General features: G+C 43.6%; 1 protein-coding gene across 1 annotated transcript in view; it reads right to left on the bottom strand.

The window, feature by feature from the left end:
• The window catches only part of DLEC1 (DLEC1 cilia and flagella associated protein), a 195,339-nt gene that overhangs the window by 60,220 nt on the left and 119,432 nt on the right, over window positions 1–15,687 (bottom strand). The window contains exons 21-23 of the mRNA XM_075315397.1: window positions 13,672–13,811; window positions 3,878–4,031; window positions 1,885–1,995 (exon numbers count right to left, since the gene is read on the bottom strand). Coding sequence (XP_075171512.1) covers window positions 1,885–1,995; window positions 3,878–4,031; window positions 13,672–13,811 — 405 coding nt within the window. The remainder of the gene's footprint in view (window positions 1–1,884; window positions 1,996–3,877; window positions 4,032–13,671; window positions 13,812–15,687) is intronic.

Below are 15,687 nucleotides of genomic sequence, written 5' to 3'. Positions count from 1 at the left end.
TACATTCGTTATTCTGATGTTATTTATTGACTTGAGACCAATTTTCACTCTTAGGGGTACTTTGCACGTTGCGACATCGCTACTGCAATGTCGTCGGGGTCAAATCGAAAGTGACGCACATCCGGCGCCAGTAACGACGTTGCAACATGTAAAGCCTAGATGCACCGATAAATGATCACAAAAGCGGCGTAAATCGGTGATCTGTGTAGTGTCGGTCATTTGCATAATTTCGCTGCAGCGACAGGTACGATGTTGTTCCTCGTTCCTGCGGCAGCACACATCGCTGTGTATGAAGCCGCAGGAGCGAGGAACTTCTCCTTAACTGCCTCCACCGGCTATGCGGAAGGAAGGAGGTGGGCGGGATGTTACGTCCCGCTCATCTCCGCCCCTCTATTGGCCGCCTGCTGTCTGACGTTGCTGTGACGCCGCACGACCCGCCCCCTTAGGAAGGATGCGGGTCGCCGGCCAGAGCGACGTCGCAGAGCATTTATGTGTGTGTGAAGCGTGTGAAGCTGCCGTAGCGATAATGTTCGCTACGGCAGCTATCACAAGATATCGCATGTGCGACAGGGGCGGGTACTATCGCGCTCGGCAACGCTATCATCGGCTAGTGATGTCACAGCGTGCAAAGTACCCCTTACTAGTAACATTTTATACATTTACTGACTTGTTCATCTACTATAATATTGTCCATATTTTTCACTATACTTAATGGTCATTGTACCCCATACTTTTCTACATAGTTACACTGTAGGGAATATGTTTAGACAATAGATATGTTGAGGTCAATTTTTACTGTTTCAATTTGTCATACACCAATTCATGTATATATAAAATTCTTCTTCTGAATGTTGATCAAGTCGCTCATTACTCGGGATCAGGAAGAAAAAAACTTGCTCTTTAGACAGACTGGATCATAAATTATGGTTGTACTTATACCTCATTCCCTTTATCCTTTCCCACCTCTGGGTTGAACTTGATGGACATGTCTTTTTTTCACCCTTGCTAACTATGAAACTATGTTTATCAGTGGAACTTAAAATGGTTAATCACTCAGTGTCAGGCAGTGTCACGGTGTCTCCCTGCTATTTAGAGACTAGTGACAGGTTTTGGATTGGAGGCTCTCTTTCCATTTTGACAACTCATTTAAATTAAGTTTTCTTTCATTTGGTGTCTCATGAATCAATGTCAGTTTTGTTGCTAGCAGCTCTTAGCAGTGCAAGTCAGCTGCAGCTGCTTTAAGCCTACGCCCCTTTAGGTTTAAATAGAGGGGTTTTCCCAGCAGTCCTTGCTGTTGATAGAATTCATTCTACTCTGGCCAGCTTGATGGAAGGAGCTGCTGAGTAATTGTTCTGTGCCCATCCAACTTCCATATTGGAGTCTGTCTGCAACTGTGGATTTTGGTGTTTGTATCCTTCTGTTTATCCCCCTGTCTGTCTTTCCCTTTCCCTCTGTGTTTATTAGTGAAGCGGTAGGACTATTGTCAGCCCTGGCCAGCCATCTCACTTGCCAGGGGTGTTTGCAGGGCTAGTGAGGGATTAGGTATCCAGCTTGGCGACGGGTTGAAATATCCTGTATAGGGACGCTAGGGAGCTCAAGTAACAGCTTGAGGTGAGTTCAGGAGGTTTCCCCTCACCCTGCTCCTAAGCTGTAGGGCCCACCATTGTTAAAGTTTCCCCGATGTCCCCCCTTTGTTTGTAGTGTTTTTTGTAGTACATCAGATGCCCGTCAGTCTGAACGCATGTGTCACGCGGTGCATATAGACTTCTCCTACGCCGTGCGTGATAGGAAGCTGCTGCAAGAAACCTGTGCCAAATGGTATGGTTAGGGGCACTGTAGGAATTGCAATAAGTCAATAATATTTATAAAAAATTTGTTGCCTACCATTGAATAGGTTTCCAGCGTCACACACATTTCAGCCTCTTCATTAGGTCCTAACAAGCCATTCACTGGAGTTACGGTGACTGACCAAGGGGCAGGATGGCTCGCTGGAAACTGTAGAAAATAGAAGTTATTTGATGAAACAGTTATACTGACAACTTGTAATATGTCCACCTAAACTATTTTAGCTCTGCTTCAACATGTGAAAAGTCTGTAATATATTTATTTCTTGTAGTTCACAGATTTTTAAACCCTTCTTGCTGTGGGGTATTTTCATTTTGTTCTTTCAGGAGCCATATCTTTTTAATTTTCACTTTGACTTTTTTTTTTGCAATATGAGTTGTAGTTTGGCATCACAACATTTACAGTTAAGTATTTGGGTTGTGACTGAATCTTCGTGATTTGGGCTCTGCGTGACACTATTTTTTATCTAAAATAAAACAACTAAGATGCAATTGAAGTGGAGACTTTCAGGTTTAACTAAAGGGGTTGAACAAAAATATCCAGTGAAAGGTTTAAGAATTGCAACCATTTTTCTACAAAGCCTCCTCATTTCAGGGGCTCAAAAGTATTTGGACAAATTAACTTTACTGTAAATAAAATATTCATTTTTATATACTTTGTAGAGAATCCTTTGCAGGTAATGACTGCCTGAAGTCTGGAAGCCATGGACGTCGCAAAATGCAGGGTTTCCTCCTTTGTGATGCTTTGCCGGCCTTTACTGTCGCTGACTTCAATTCTTGCTTGTTTGTGGGTCTTTCTACCTTAAATGGGAAGTCCACTACTTGGACAACCGCTTTTTATTCTCCATATATGGCCCCATTAAAATGAAAAAGCTCATACCCAGCTGTTGTGCCAATGCTCACGTTGCCGGGGTATACATGAGGTTATGAAGTCAAGAGTCATCGCTGTCTTCTCTCTCCCTTCCTTTAGACATATGACTAATCCACAAAAAGTGAATGGCCAGCCATAACTCTCACTTACTGTTGATTACTCTTTAGAGTTGAGCGGACTGAAAATAATCCGGGTCCGGCGGATCCGCGGCGGGTTGACAAAGAAGTCTGGATCCGATCCGGAATCCGGCCCCAAAAAGAGAGAGAGAGAAAGAGAGAGAGAAAGAAAGAGAAAAAAAAAATGAATCCGGATCGTGCAGCCGGATTCCCGGGTCCGGGTCAGACCCGGATCGGACGCTGAAACCGCGCGGATCCGGATTTTTACAGTTCGGGTCCGCTCAATACTATTAATCTTACATCCGAAGGCGGAAACAGTTAAGCCGGCGGTGATTGGGTATGGGGATCGCTTGACGTCATAACCTCGCCCTGTGAACGCGATTTCCGGCACCGTGCTGGCACAGGAGGGGAGTATAAGCTTTTTTGTTTTATTAAAGCCAAACATGCGGAATGAGAAGGGATTGTCCAAGTAGTGGATAAACCATTTAAGTTTTGTCTTAAAGGGGTTGTCCGGTCTAAATCCATAAGTGATGTGACTGCAGACTTGTGAATCCTCACATCACATGCACTGTGTGCTGTGAAGATTCGCCTGTGTCAGAGCCGGAAACAGCAGTTAAATGACCGCGACTATGCGATGTGTACACTCCTGGCCACATTCTGACTAGATAGGCACTGCTTCACTCAGTTAAAGTGTGCAGATTTGATGCAGAAAATGTTTGCACCAAATCTACGACGTGCGCACATAGCCTTACTGGTCTCTTTGTGCTTTTGTTTCAATGGTTCCTGCATCTCCCAACAGTCTCTGTACTTCATCTTGGTCTGGATAGTCTGGTGACCACTACTGACAATCACTGACTGTAGCGGTAACACATTGATCAATTGGCTGAATTAGTCACATGTCTGGACTGAGGAGGAAGTGCAGAGAAGACACTGAACTGTCTGCCTGGTCCAAATGCATATACAGTCCTATTTCTGACCCAATTCCTACAGTTACATTTCTGTTTCATTACAATTAAATATATAATAAAAAGAAAACATGTTTTTACCTCTTGCCAAGAAAACTTTGCTGGGAGCTGTCCTTGGTTAAACATTTTTAGAGTTGACTGTGCTTGGACTCCTACATAGATCTCATTGAACACCAAGGAACTGGATAGAAGGCAAACCTGGGGCACCTGGACATCTACCGTGACAGGAAGATAGCTGGAACAAATGGACCAGGTAAAGAAATCACTAGACAACTCACCTGGAAATTTCTGCTAAAAACCACAAAGCTAAAATACATAGCACAATAATAGAAGAACAGTGTGGGCTCATACATGTATTCTTTTATGTAATTCTCGTTGCCTAACGAGACACTCGTGGTCTCGTTATGGACGCAAAGTCCTTTTAAAATAGTCACTGTTCTTGCAGATACAGTTGGTGAAATAAATATTGGACACATCACCAACTTTATAAGTAAATATATTTGTATAGGTGCTATTTACATTAATTTTCCACCAGATGTCAGCAGCAACCCATCTAGTCCACACAGTCAGAGAAATCAAACCATAGATGTCCATATATTAAGTTATGTGTAATAATGAGAAAAAACACAGGAAAAAAGTATTGAACATGTGAAAAGAGAGAGGTGCAAAAAGCCATGGAAAGTAATGACACAGCTGAAATATATCAGTAATTAGAAAGCAATGCTACCACTTAGTGAAAAATATCAGCTGGTTAACCCAATGGGCTATAAAAAGGCATCTTTTTACCAAAGTGCCACACAAGAAACATGTCATGATAGAAAAAAAACATTAAGCTGTTTTAAGACCTTCACAAGCTTATTACTGTAGAACCTACAGATGACATTGGTTACAATTTCTAACCTACTGAAGGTTTCAGTGAACACTGTCGGGGCCATAATCCAGAAGCGGAAGAACATAATTTCACCATAAACTGGCCACAACCAGGTGCTCCCTGCAAGCACAAGAAAAAAGAGATGTGCAAAAAGCCATGACGCCAGCTGAAATATATCAGTAATTAGTTCACCTGATAGCCTATAAAAAGGGCATCTCATTACCAAGTGCCACACAAGAAAAATGTCATGATAGGTAAAACCAGTGAGCTGTTTCAAGATCTTCGCAACCTTATTGGTGCAAAACACACTGATGGCATTGGTCACGATTTTTAACCTATTGAAGATTCCAGTAAGTACTGTTGGGGCAATAATCCGGAAGTGGACGAACATTATTTCACCATAAACTGGCCACGACTAGGTGCTCCCCACAAGATTTCAGACAGAGGAGTGAACAGAATCATCACAAGAGTTATCCAAAAGTGAAGAACCACCTGTGGAGAGCTACAGAAAGCCCTGGAATCAGCAGGTACAATTGTTTTCAAGCAAACAATAAGATATGCACTCAACCTCCATAGCCTGTATACACGCTCACCCCTAAAGACTCCATTGCTGAACCAATGTTCAAGAGCAATTCAGTTTTGCTCTACAAAATTTAGACAAGCCAGTGAAATACTGGGAGGATACAGTCTTGGTCAGATGAGACCAAAATGTAACTCTTTGGATGCCATAATACACACCATGTTTGGAGACCAAAAGACACTGCACATCACCCCCAAAACACCATATAAAAAGTGAAGTTTGGAGGTTAGAACATAAAGATGTAGGGCTGTTTTTAAGCATAAAGTTTATATAATAGAAGGAAGGATTTTTTTACTATCCTGCTGGTATATCGTGGTGTGTTTCTCACCACAAGTGCCGTGTCCCCCATATGTAATTATTCCATCCGTCATCTGGGTGGTCCCACTTTGATTCATTTTTACCAGAATTTATTGTTAATAAAGCATTTTTGAAATTTAAGCTGTGTATATTGCTTGCTTTAGCTATAAGATTGGTGTCTATATTATGTAGAAAGCATCTGATGATATTGTGGCATTGGTGTTATAATAGAAGGAAGGATGAATCGACAAATGTACCTAGTTATTATTGATAAAAATCAGCTGCCATCTACCAGTATGATTAAGGTGAAATGAGGGTGGACATTTCAGGAAGATTATCCCAAACACACAGCCACAGACACTCTCAATTGGTTAAAGTGAAAGAAAATAAAGCTGCTAGAATGGCCCAGCCAATCACCTGACCTGAATCCAATAGAAAATTTATGGAAGGAACTAAAGCTCAGAGTTCATAGAAGGAGCCCAGGGGACCTCAGGATTTGAAAAGTGTTTGTGTGGAGAATGACTCAAAACCACACCTGAGCAATGGATGCCACTAGTTTCTTCATACAGGAGGAGTCTTCAAGATGTCATCAAAGGCGAAGTGTTAAATAAAGAAAATACGAAGTATTAAATAAATTTCAGTAATTGGGTTCAATATTTTTTCCCTATCTAATTTCTCATTATAACACATAACCTAAATTATGGATATCTATGATTTGATTTATTTGCCTTTGTGGATTGGATGGGTTATTACTAGGGATGATCGAATACCGCAAATATTCGGCAACGCCCATATTCGCCGAATAGGTCACCGCTATTCGACTATTTGCGAATATTCGATGCGCAATGTAAGTCTATGGGAAACCCGAATAGTTGCCGAATAGCAGCAACTAGTCAGGCTTCTCATAGACTTACATTGCGCATCGAATATTCGCATAGCGGCGACCTATTCGTCGGATATTCTCGAAGCGAATATTGCCGAATATTTGTGATATTCGATCATCCCTAGTTATTACCAACATCTAGTGAGAAATTCACGTCAATAACATCTTTAGAAATATATTTACTTAGAAAGTCGGTGATGTGTTCAATACTTATTTCACCTGCTGTAACTTCATATTTTTGACAAAGAAATGTGCTAAATAGACTGGGTCTGAAGATCACTTTAATTAAAAAAAAAATAAAAAATATTACTTTCAATCAAAATGAAAAAAATAAAATCACTCCAATGTGCCAGTTAATAGGTGACAATCTCACTTGTCTAAAGGCCACGTCTCACTAAGCGACATCGCTGCTGAGTCAGGGTTTTCGTGACACAACAGCGATGTCGCTAGCGATGTTGCTGTGTGTGACATCCAGCAACGACCTGGTCCCTGCTGTGAGGTCGCCAGTCGTTGCTGAATGTCCTGAACCATTTTCTTCAAAGGCGATGTACTGATGGGCAGGACGCATCGCTATGTTTGACACTGTGTGACAGGGTCCCAATGACAGTAGAGATCGTTATACAGGTCGCTACTGCGACCTGTATCGTTACTGAGTCGTTGGTAAGGTCTGACTGTGTGACATCTCACCAGCGACTTACCAGCGATCCTTATCAGGTGGCATCGTTTTCGGGATCGCTGGTAAGTTGCTAAATGTGACGGGGGCTTTACTTGCTATTCACTGCTTGTTGGAAAGTGTAATCCTTTTCTAGTAGCAGACACAGATTGGGAGTGCAAACAAGTCTTTGTCTCTCTGCTCCTACTCGCCTGTTTGTCTAACTCAATATAAGAAGAAAGGAGAAAAAGTACTGCACATGGAGGGAGCACAACAGGAATAGTAATAAAAAACAACCTTTATTGTGACAATTATTAAAACCATTTAAAATACAAAAACACACCTAATCAACATGGCATGCCACCACAGCCGACCCCTCAATCACAATACAGTATATATAAATCAAAGGGGGTATACCCATTAACATATAACAACCATCAATGCAATATATACATAAAAAGTGATATCCAAACTTGAATAATATTCCACCTATACCCCAATATCAGCACAAGGGGACAACAAGGCCCAAACATTCCAATTTGTGCACATCAAGCAGAATGAAGACGGATGGAGGAAAAACCCTCCTATCTTACCAATTGTCTGCCGTTATATATAAGCATCACTGGGTATAGGGTAAAGAGGTCAGTTTGGAAAAAACAGGGAAATGAGGAGGGCGGTGGGCATGAGCTCCCGTGAGCAGGACCCACGCGTATCGCCGCACAGCAGCGGCTTCCTCAGGGTAGGCGTGTGCAGTGTCACAACGGAAGGAGGAAATATAAATATGCATCTGATTAATCATAACGGTCGTCACCTGTTTATTATAATGGCCGTCGGTCCGGACCGGTCCATGATGGAAAGGAGAGCGTGAAACATAGCCCGATGGTGTATGCGCGCCGCCATCTTGAAAGATCCGCGCATGCGCGGGAAGTTCAAGATAGCCGCGCGAGAAACTGCAGATTGGCGCATGCGCAGAACCACTACGATTTGGTTCTATTGAAGCCCGGCTCCCATATGTTAAGAGAGCACGTCTCAGTGGGCGGTGATCATCAATCCTCACTGGGCTTATACACAAGATAAGGGAAGGACAAAAGTATGTAGGTGGAGCATGTACAATAGGTTATGATAAATGGAGCGTAATAGTATAGAAAAAGACCAGGATAAGAAACAGGAAAGAAGGAAATATAAGAAAGAAAAGAAAGAGAGAGGAGATAAGGGAGAAGAAAAAAGGAAAAAGAAAGGGAAAGGAGAGAAAAATAAATAAATATAAAAAATAAAAATAAAAATAAAAAGACAGATTATATCTGCAACCCTCTGTACACGAATATGTACACATGCACAAGAGGGATAGAGATAGAGCGACCTGGGTAATAAGATACAAAGGAACAGATTAAACAAGAATAATAATAATAACACCAATTCCAATAGCATACATAAATAGCATGGATATAATTACTGACACAATTAGGCACAATTGTGAAAATAATAATAATATATGTGCCATAACATCATGGAGAGAAAATAACCAATTATATACAAAATGCAAAAACACGTACAAAAAACTATGCGGGGAGGGGTTTCTGAAGAGGGAGTTAATGGTTAAGAAATCTAAATATTAGCCCAAAAAACCAGTGAACAATAGCTCTTCGTTCAGGCCACCAGGGGCCACAGAATTTAAGATAAAAATCCATCTTGCCTCAGTCTGCAAAAGCCATTTATGGCAGGAACCCCCCCTGGCACCACCCAAATATTTCTGAAGCCCCAGCATGCGAATCCCTGAGCAGGATCCCCGATGATGCTCCAAAAAGTGCGCCGCCACAGGGGTAATAGGATTGCCCTTCTTCTGATCGGCAACTGCCAGATTGATTGTGGAAATATGCTTCTGTGCTCTTTTTCTTAACTCTTGAGAGGTCTGGCCCACATAAATTTTATCGCAGGGGCAGATCAGGGCGTAGATAACATTCCTTGTCTTGCAGTTAATAAATGTCTTCAAAGCATGCATCGATGAGTCCCCATTGATCATTGTACGTGGTGATGAATCTAGTCCGACGATCTTGTTCTTTACAACGTGGGATAGCGAGCGATGACTGGGTTTCAGATTTCGCTCGTTGAAAAGCCTTAGACACTGTACTCCTTGGGTAACCACGCTCCAGGAGCCTCGCTTAGTATGGAGTGGATGAAAACTCTGATATTGTAAGAGACTATTCGCAGAAGTAGCCTTACGGTAGAGGTTGGTGGATAAAGTCTCACCACACGAACAAATTTCCAAATCCAAAAAAGTCACTTGGGTAACATATAGAAGGTGGGAATTATGGGTTGAACCACCCACAAATACTTCTTTTCACTGTCATTTATGATCCCCAAGTGCCAGGCTGTATCGAGCAGTTGATGTAGCTTTGAGGTGAAGAGAGTTGTGGGATCCGATGGAAGTCTGTACCGGCCTCATTTTCCTGCAATAGATCCAAAAGATCCCTGAAGGCCCCTTGTTCCTCCAATGGCATCCTATTGGCTTCCTCCGGTTTGTTATAGAGGACCTGAAAAACAAGGTTCCTGCGTGTTTGGATCAGCCTCAAGAATGTTTCCAGATGAGGTACTCATCGTCTGAATTTCCCCAAATTCGTTCGATTGGGTGGACGATTCTTGGACCTGGTGAGTCTTGGTGTGTGACTTCCCCCGGCGGCCGCCTCTTCTAATCCGACGTCTAAATCGCTGCTCGCCGAGGATAAAAAACCATCACTGGAGCTTGAGCCACCCACTGGTGGTTGGCCAACCTGATGTGAGGTATAGCCCCTGGTACGATGGGAACTTCTAGCATTCCCTCTATGCTTCCACCTAAAAACCGTCTTTTTGTCAAAATCATTTTGATCTCTGTGAAATTTCTTTTTCTTTTTATCGATAATGTCCCTCTCATACAAGTCCATGGACTCTTTTAGTTTCTGTTTGAATAATGAAACCTGTGCCTGATCATCAAGTTTGGCCAATTTGGACTCTAGGTCCTTGATGTTCGTCTTTGTTGTGGCCAAAAGAACCCTATCGTGTTCTAATAACATATTAATAAGAATGTTCGAACAACGAAGGAGGCCTTGTTCCCAGGTTTCCTTGAAATCCAGAGATGGCTCCCATGCTGGAAATATAGAGACCCGAAGCCCCCTAGGTGCAATTCCAATACGCAGGTATTCCTCCAAACTACGGATATTCCACCACAATCTGATTCCAGTTTTATGAGCAATAGTTAAATCAGAGGTGAGCAACGTGAATTCATCCGAGTTATGTACAGGGAGGGTACCTGCCCCAAAAACACTGCTAGAAAGGGCCAGGCAGGCTGCCTCACGTGACTCCCAATCCATGAAGAACCACCAAAACCGACAACCAAAGAAATAAATGGTAAATCCTCAATAATTAAAGAACAATAGGCGTGCTACCACAAGAAAACCCCTCAAACAAGGGGAGAGGGGGGTAAACAATAGTGACAACAGGGCAAATGGGTGCACCGCCAATTATGACCAATATATTAAATAGTCTGAATGCTCACCTATGCAGTAAGGCTAACATAGGAAGAAAGGAGAAAAAGTACTGCACATGGAGGGAGCACAACAGGAATAGTAATAAAAAACAACCTTTATTGTGACAATTATTAAAACCATTTAAAATACAAAAACACACCTAATCAACACGGCATGCCACCACAGCCGACCCCTCAATCACAATACAGTATATATAAATCAAAGGGGGTATACCCATTAACATATAACAACCATCAATGCAATATATACATAAAAAGTGATATCCAAACTTGAATAATATTCCACCTATACCCCAATATCAGCACAAGGGGACAACAAGGCCCAAACATTCCAATTTGTGCACATCAAGCAGAATGAAGACGGATGGAGGAAAAACCCTCCTATCTTACCAATTGTCTGCCGTTATATATAAGCATCACTGGGTATAGGGTAAAGAGGTCAGTTTGGAAAAAACAGGGAAATGAGGAGGGCGGTGGGCATGAGCTCCCGTGAGCAGGACCCACCCAAAATGGCTTTTGCAGACTGAGGCAAGATGGATTTTTATCTTAAATTCTGTGGCCCCTGGTGGCCTGAACGAAGAGCTATTGTTCACTGGTTTTTTGGGCTAATATTTAGATTTCTTAACCATTAACTCCCTCTTCAGAACCCCCCCCCCCCCCCTCCCCGCATAGTTTTTTGTACGTGTTTTTGCATTTTGTATATAATTGGTTATTTTCTCTCCATGATGTTATGGCACATATATTATTATTATTTTCACAATTGTGCCTAATTGTGTCAGTAATTATATCCATGCTATTTATGTATGCTATTGGAATTGGTGTTATTATTATTATTCTTGTTTAATCTGTTCCTTTGTATCTTATTACCCAGGTCGCTCTATCTCTATCCCTCTTGTGCATGTGTACATATTCGTGTACAGAGGGTTGCAGATATAATCTGTCTTTTTATTTTTATTTTTTATATTTATTTATTTTTCTCTCCTTTCCCTTTCTTTTTCTTTTTTTCTTCTCCCTTATCTCCTCTCTCTTTCTTTTCTTTCTTATATTTCCTTCTTTCCTGTTTCTTATCCTGGTCTTTTTCTATACTATTACGCTCCATTTATCATAACCTATTGTACATGCTCCACCTACATACTTTTGTCCTTCCCTTATCTTGTGTATAAGCCCAGTGAGGATTGATGATCACCGCCCACTGAGACGTGCTCTCTTAACATATGGGAGCCGGGCTTCAATAGAACCAAATCGTAGTGGTTCTGCGCATGCGCCAATCTGCAGTTTCTCGCGCGGCTATCTTGAACTTCCCGCGCATGCGCGGATCTTTCAAGATGGCGGCGCGCATACACCATCGGGCTATGTTTCACGCTCTTCTTTCCATCATGGACCGGTCCGGACCGACGGCCATTATAATAAACAGGTGACGACCGTTATGATTAATCAGATGCATATTTATATTTCCTCCTTCCGTTGTGACACTGCACACGCCTACCCTGAGGAAGCCGCTGCTGTGCGGCGATACGCGTGGGTCCTGCTCACGGGAGCTTATGCCCACCGCCCTCCTCATTTCCCTGTTTTTTCCAAACTGACCTCTTTACCCTATACCCAGTGATGCTTATATATAACGGCAGACAATTGGTAAGATAGGAGGGTTTTTCCTCCATCCGTCTTCATTCTGCTTGATGTGCACAAATTGGAATGTTTGGGCCTTGTTGTCCCCTTGTGCTGATATTGGGGTATAGGTGGAATATTATTCAAGTTTGGATATCACTTTTTATGTATATATTGCATTGATGGTTGTTATATGTTAATGGGTATACCCCCTTTGATTTATATATACTGTATTGTGATTGAGGGGTCGGCTGTGGTGGCATGCCGTGTTGATTAGGTGTGTTTTTGTATTTTAAATGGTTTTAATAATTGTCACAATAAAGGTTGTTTTTTATTACTATTCCTGTTGTGCTCCCTCCATGTGCAGTACTTTTTCTCCTTTCTTCCTATGTTAGCCTTACTGCATAGGTGAGCATTCAGACTATTTAATATATTGGTCATAATTGGCGGTGCACCCATTTGCCCTGTTGCAACTCAATATAAGGCCTCTTTCACACATCCGTGAAAACCACGCACGTTTTGCACGGACGTGTAAAAGGTGCGTATTGCCCTCCATGTGCCATGATTTTGGCACACATGTGTTCTCAGTGTGCTATCTGTGCTAACACGAAGAGAGCAGGAACTTTTTGCCACCTGTCCTGGTCCCTGCTGTCCGTGGTGCTGATGTATTCCACTCTGTAGTTTCTGGCCCTGCTGACTCCTCACTGCTGCTGCTTCCGGTCCTCGGTACAGTGAATATGAAATGAGCTTAATGAGCCGGTGTCGGAAGCAAGTGACAGCAGCGGCAAAGACAGCAGCGCTGGAGAAGGTGAGTATAGAAATTCATTTTATTTCACAGATACGTGGTTTTCTCTGGTATGTGTCACACTGATGTCACATGGAGCACATCCATACGTTCTGTGTGACACCCGTGCTGATGGAGAAAAATGGACATGTCTACATCTGGAGCACACGGACACACGTATGCTCCACACGAACACACGGTCCATGGCAAAACACGCACGTGTGTGCAAACCCATTGATTTTAATGGGTCTACGTGTGCCCGTGTCTCCGGTATGTGTGAAAACGGACGTCACACGTCCCGGAGACACAGATGTGTGAAGGAGGCCTAATAGGCAGGGTAGCAGGCTTTCACTTCAGAGCAAGCAAGCCACTAAATGTTGGAAACTAAGTTCTGGTACAAAAAGTGCTGGAAGAATGCAGATGAAAAGGAATAGATTGCTTCAGAAAAAATGAATGGCAAATTCCATAACATGAGATTTGGGCCAATTTTTTGGGAAAATTGCACAAAACAGTTTTAACATGCAAGAGATCCTGGAAGCAATAGCATGTTTATCTACAGATTATGTGTGAAATGCCAGGTACACTTTAACTCCTAGAATGGAGAAATGTTCAGAGCTTAGCACATTAGTGCAGTCCATTAAATGCCAGAAATTGGTTAACTCTACTAAGTCTATAATTCCTACCTTCCGTCACCATTTTCTACGTCCAGCTCCAGCACTGTCTCCAACCTCTGACACATCAATGGATTAAATATCACAGACACCTCCCGTGTACCTAGAGGCGGCAACACACCACTCTCAGGAGAAATGGAAAATCTTGATTCCTGTGTAAAAAAAGAGAATTTTGTTTACTTACCGTAAATTCTTTTTCTTATAGTTCCGACATGGGAGACCCAGACCATGGGTGTATAGCTTCTGCCTCCGGAGGACACACAAAGTACTACACTAAAAAGTGTAGCTCCTCCCTCCGAGCATATACACCCCCTGGATGACCAAATGTAGCCAGTTTAGTGCAAAAGCTGAAGGAGGACATCCACCCACAAGTAGAGACAGAGCAAAACCCGGAACAACCGGAACCTCTGACTACAACAACAGCCGGTGAAAACACACGGAACAAGAAAACTGCCAACAGGCAACAGGGAGGGTGCTGGGTCTCCCATGTCGGAACTATAAGAAAAAGAATTTACGGTAAGTAAACAAAATTCTCTTTTTCTTCATCGTTCCTTATGGGAGACCCAGACCATGGGACATCTCAAAGCAGTCCAGGGGTGGGAAATAAACAGAAAACTGAGAAGTAGGCAAAACCTAACTTCACAAATGGGCGACAGCCGCCTGAAGGATGCGTCTGCCCAAGCTCGCATCTGCCGAAGCATGAGCATGCACTTGGTAGTGCTTTGAAAAGGTGTGCAGACTAGACCAAGTGGCAGCCTGACAGACCTGCTGAGCCGTAGCCTGGTGCCTGAAAGCCCAAGAGGCACCGACAGCTCTGGTCGAGTGTGCCTTGATCCCCGGCGGGGGAGGCACCTGAGTACTCTGGTAGGCATCGGATATGGCCGACCTAATCCAACGAGCTAGGGTCGGTTTAGAAGCCGAGAGACCCTTGCGCTGACCTGTGGTCAGCACAAAAAGAGAGGTGCACTGCCTAAGAGCGGCGGTGCGTGACACATAGATCCGGAGCGCCCGCACCAGATCTAAAGTATGCAACGCTTTCTCAAAGCGATGAACAGGGGCCGGACAAAGGGAAGGCAATGAAATGTCCTGGTTAAGGTGGAAAGGAGACACCACCTTAGGAAGAAAGTCCGGAGTCGGACGGAGAACTACCTTGTCTTGGTGAAAAAACAAAAAAGGTGACTCCGAAGAGAGCGCGGCCAAATCAGAGACTCTCCTGAGAGAAGTTATGGCCACCAGAAAGACGACTTTCTGTGAAAGTCGAAACAAAGAAACTTCCCTAAGAGGCTCAAAGGGGGGTTTCTGTAAGGCCGTGAGGTCCAGATTAAGGTCCCAGGGATCCAAAGGCCGCCGGTAAGGTGGAATGATGTGAGATGCGCCCTGCATGAAGGTGCCCACCTGAGCCAGTCGGGCGATACGCCGCTGAAAGAACACTGACATTCTTGCGCCAGGTGGGCTTCTGGTCCTTGGCCGAGTTAGTGGACGAGGCCGAGGGCTTAGAGGATGACCAGTTAGAGGAACAAAAGGAACGAAACCTCGACTGGTTCCTGCCCTGGACAGGTTTCCTGGCTTTAGTCTGTGGCAAGGAAGTACTCTTCCCGCCAGTAGCCTCCTTAATAATTTCATCCAGCTGTTCACCGAACAGCCTGGACCCAGCAAATGGGAGCCCAGCAAGGTACTTCTTTAAGGAAGCATCCGCCTTCCACTCACGAAGCCACAAGATCCTGCGGATAGCGAGGGAATTGGCGGAGGCCACCGCAGTGCGGTGAGAGGCCTCCAGCATGGCAGACATGGCGTAGGCTGAAAAGGCTGAAGCCTGGGAAGTTAAAGCAACCAATTCAGGCATAGAGTCCCTAGTGAGGGTATGCATCTCCTCCAGAGAAGCAGAGATGGCTTTGAGAGCCCACACTGCTGCAAAAGATGGGGAGAACGAGGCGCCTGTCGCCTCATAGACAGACTTGGCCAGGAGGTCAACCTGGCGGTCAGTGGGATCCTTGAGTGAGGTGCCATCAGCCACAGATACAACTGTCC

The sequence above is a fragment of the Anomaloglossus baeobatrachus genome, chromosome 6 (assembly GCF_048569485.1).
Source record: "Anomaloglossus baeobatrachus isolate aAnoBae1 chromosome 6, aAnoBae1.hap1, whole genome shotgun sequence".
NCBI lineage: Eukaryota > Metazoa > Chordata > Amphibia > Anura > Aromobatidae > Anomaloglossus > Anomaloglossus baeobatrachus.
This window is presented reverse-complemented; position numbering and strand designations above follow the sequence as displayed.